The sequence below is a fragment of the Rattus rattus genome, chromosome 2 (genome assembly GCF_011064425.1).
Source record: "Rattus rattus isolate New Zealand chromosome 2, Rrattus_CSIRO_v1, whole genome shotgun sequence".
NCBI lineage: Eukaryota > Metazoa > Chordata > Mammalia > Rodentia > Muridae > Rattus > Rattus rattus.
Window position 1 is genome coordinate 158882953 of NC_046155.1, and position 4424 is coordinate 158887376.

The following is a 4424-nucleotide window of genomic DNA, read 5'->3' on the forward strand; positions in this document are numbered from 1 at the left end:
ATATGTATACACAGCTGTGTATGTATATATATATATATATCTATATGTGTGTGTGTGTGTGTGTGTGTGTGTTTTGTCATGGATATATGTTGTGTAAGCATAAATAAATTTCAGTAGATGATGGGTGTGTGTAGTCGCCAAATGAACACATTATATCATGCCCTTTTTTTTTCTGTGAATCAATGAGGTCCCTATTAGATTGGTTATCTCATAGAACATAGACTGACAGTCAGTAAGTCATTGTACTTCCCTTGTATCTGAGTCAAATTTACAATGTGTCGGTGCCCCATGCCCGCACCAACATGGGTGAAAGCCTGTGGGATTAAAGAAACACACACACACACACACACACACACACACACACACACACACACACACACACAGGTTATTTGTGTCAAGCCAGGAGAGGAAGAGGCTTCTGTAGCTTTATTCACCACTTATATACCCAAGTTCACCAGGTAGAAAATATCTGGGAAGCACAGTGGGAAATTCTGGCTCGAGACTTTGGTAACAAAAGACTTTGGTAACTACATGACCTGAATTAACTAGGGAGAAATCCGGGAAGACTAGCCTAAATCTCAAGGACAAAGGCCCAGAAGACAAAAGCCAGGAACAAATTGACCACGGCCCAGGTGTGACCCAGTTGTGTAGGTACCTGGCTAGACTGCTCCTTTGTTAGGAACAAAGGGCTTCCACATGCATCAGCAGGGCTCAGCAGGGGTCGAACCCTGCAAGAGACCCAGAAGGGTCTGACAAGGGGGGGGGAAACATTGCAGGGGACCCAGGGGGCTCTGACAAAAATGGGGTGTAAGAATTTGAATACACCACACTTTTTTTTTTTTTTTTTTTTTTTTTTGGCAGGGAGGTGTATCCATGTTTTGTTTTTTTTTAATTAACTTGAGTATTTCTTATTTACATTTTGAATGTTATTCCTTTCCCGGTTTCAGGCAAACATCCCCCTAATCCCCCCCTTCTTTATGGGTGTTCCCCTCCCCCCCCTCCCCATTGCCGCCCTCCCCCAACAATCACGTTCACTGGGGTTCAGTCTTAGCAGGACCAAGGGCTTCCCTTCCACTGGTGCTCTTACTAGGATATTCATTGCTACCTATGAGGTCAGAGGTCCAGGGTCAGTCCATGTATAGTCTTTAGGTAGTGGCTTAGTCCCTGGAAGCTCTGGTTGCTTGGCATTGTTGTACATATGGGGTCTCAGCCCCTTCAAGCTCTTCAGTTCTTTCTCTGATTCCTTCAACAGGGGTCCTATTCTCAGTTCAGTGGTTTGCTGCTGGCATTCGCCTATGTATTTGCTGTATTCTGGCTGTGTCTCTCAGGAGCGATCTACATCCGGCTCCTGTCGGCCTGCACTTCTTTTCTTCATCCATCTTGTCTAATTGGGTGGCTGTATATGTATGGGCCACATGTGGGGCAGGCTCTGAATGGGTGGTCCTTCAGTCTCTGTTTTAATCTTTGCCTCTCTATTCCCTGCCAAGGATATTCTTGTTCCTCCTTTTAAAGAAGGAGTGAAGCATTCACATTTTGATCATCCGTCTTGAGTTTCATGTGTTCTATGCATCTAGGGTAACACCCGCACTTTTTAATAGTTTCTTAAGATTTTTAACTAATCCTCATATTTGCGAAGCAAGTAGTCATAAACACCACTTTTAGTTCAACTCACAAAGTAATATATCTATCATTTTTCCACAGACCATTTAAAAGGAAATGTGTGAATATCTACCTTGCTTTGTCCACTCAACCATAATGCCAGAGTTTCATCTACAAGATGTTCACATAAGCTTTCAAAGGGAAACACATGACACATAGTTTATGCACATAGTTTTTTTTTTATTTTCTACTAATTTTTAAAGTAAGACATAATACAAAAGTGCTTAAGAATAAACAAATACATTACTGTAAGATGCCTACTACACACCAAGGAACAAGTATCATAACTACTAATTAATTTAATTTTCTGAGAAGGACCAAAGAAACATAATACTCAAGATAAGACTCATTAAAAATAACAACAAAAAGAGGATAAAAAATGACCTTCCTTTACAGATGTAATCAAAACACAAATATGTAAAAGGAAGAAAATTATGCAATGGTTTATATCATCTGACAAAAGTTATGTGATTTATTCAATAAACTACATGAAGAATGACCTAGAGACCTTAAAATCATATGAGATCCATTATTTGACCATGAGATCCTGAGGTAGTAGCACAAGTATCTCAGCTATGCAGTATTGTGTTTCCAGGAAATCACAATGCTCATGATGTATTCTGTAGTACAGCGCAGAGACATGTGACACTATGATGCCTGTGGTTTCCCCAACAACAACCCAGCTGTATAAAAGGCCTTTGGAAGATGGTGACACTCAGACTCAAGTAAACTACTGCTTATCTTCCTCTGAACACTCCACTCCTGACAACATGTGCTACTACGGCAGCTACTACGGAGGCCTGGGCTATGGCTATGGTGGCCTAGGCTGTGGCTATGGCTGTGGCTATGGCTGTGGCTATGGCTGTGGCTATGGTGGCTATGGCTGTGGCTATGGTAGCTATGGTTATGGCTGCTGTCGCCCACTGTGCTGTAGAAGGTACTGGTCCTGTGGCTTCTACTGAGGAGATTCAGCACCTGCTCACTCCAACTTCCTTCACTTCAGATGCTCTTAAACATCTTTATAAATTCCGATCTTAATTTATATTTATACATGAAACACAACCTGGCCACCCAATTCCTCTTCTTTAACTTAATTGCATGACTGCGTCCTGCAAAGCTCTTTATTGTCACTATAATGAACTGTAAAATATGATCTACTTGCATTCATCCCCATATTGTGAATACATATATATGCTTTAAAATAAAGTGTTTCCTCAAATATACTTTATCTTATTGTTTTACTAAATGTGATATGCATGTGTCTGACTTTATATATTTTTGGGTACAAATGTGTGCTTGTGAACAAATGTTGCATTATTAAAGGGGGAAGGAATAAGAGCAAGATGTTGGAGAGAAGGAAAATTTCTGTTAAATTTCTGGTGGTAGACATTTTTATTATCTTCATATTCTTGCTATTGTGATGTCATAAAAACTTTCAAAGTGCAAATTTTTCATGGAGATCACATCTTTTTGACTGAAACTTAAATTAGGAGAAATAATACAAGTTAGTTCTCTAAATATCTTGCAATCTCCACAGTACCTCCTGTAATGAGTGTCACCATACACAATCTCACTGTGTACAGGTTTCCCTTTACTTTATGTGTTCTCTAACACCCATTTTCTTCCTAATATCCATTTTATTTATACATAGGACAGTCTCATTGACTTACAATTTTGGAAATTCACTTTTAGTCATCTGCAGATTTTCTTTAGGGTAATATTTGATGATTCTCTATTTCATATTCAGTTAATTTTTATGCAGTTTATTTGAAGATATTTCATATAAACTCTGGCTTTTAACTTCCTATTCTTTATATAAAATACTATGTATATTGCTCTCTATGTAGAACCCTTTAGATAGATACAACAGACATTTCTACTTTCATTCTGTTGCTTGAGATTTTGAATTCACATCCTATTATTTATGAGAATGTGCAAAATAATTGTACTGGTAATACTTTTTCTTGTTATTTATTAGAGAATCTCATGCGATGTATTTAAATAAAATCAATATATTTTACCTTTTTTTCTCAGATGCACCCACCATAAGCCATGTTCTTTGTTTGTCCTGAAACTCATAACATGCAATTTATAATGCCTACATTCTCACAATGAACAATTATCATCTAAAATATAGTTGACCTACCAAGAGCCAATCCCCTAAAGAAACTACTCTGCACATCTGAATATCTATCAAGTGCCAATAGCTACTTAGCTCAAAGTAAGAATGTGTGCCCACACTTCTGGACACCATGCTGGAAAATTTCTGATATGAGCTTGCACAGGTCTTATATGTGCTGTCACAACCTCTGTGAGTTCATAAGGGCAGCTAGCTGTATTGGGAAAACATTGTTTCCTCTGAATCATCTGTTCTTTCCTGAAATAGAGCTGAGAATACCATATTCTTAATTCTCTATATTTTGGTCAGTTTTGGTTCTCTATAATAATTACCATCTACTACAATAAGACTAATCTAAGGATATGACAATATTTTTAAGAATCCATCTAAAATGGGTCTATTTAGCAGAATACCAGTAGTAAGATCTATCTTAGGGTCTATTTGCATGTTCTTGTCCAAATTTGGCTCCTGCTTGGTTTACATCAAACTTCTGAATGGAAATGAAATAAGAAATGGGTAGACTACTAAAAAGTGTTCAGGGGCCTATTATAGCTGTGCACGTGTACTAACAGTCCAGTCAAAATTTTTGCTTACAGAGTTCACAGATACTTAAAAATCAGGCATTTTATCTTCCAGTATTGCCCAT

The 4424-nt window shown here is 38.1% G+C and overlaps 1 protein-coding gene across 1 annotated transcript; it reads left to right on the forward strand.

The window, feature by feature from the left end:
* The first annotated feature begins 2429 nt into the window (after nucleotides 1–2429).
* On the forward strand, nucleotides 2430–2621 carry LOC116894430 (keratin-associated protein 20-2-like). Its single transcript, XM_032896135.1, has one exon. The coding sequence runs from the start codon at nucleotides 2430–2432 to the stop codon at nucleotides 2619–2621; it is 192 nt and encodes a 63-aa protein (XP_032752026.1).
* Nucleotides 2622–4424: the final 1803 nt, after the last annotated feature.

Excerpts from the sequence above, each read along its gene's own strand:
- LOC116894430 (XM_032896135.1), top strand. The coding sequence starts at position 2,430 with ATGTGCTACTACGGCAGCTACTACGGAGGCCTGGGCTATGGCTATGGT.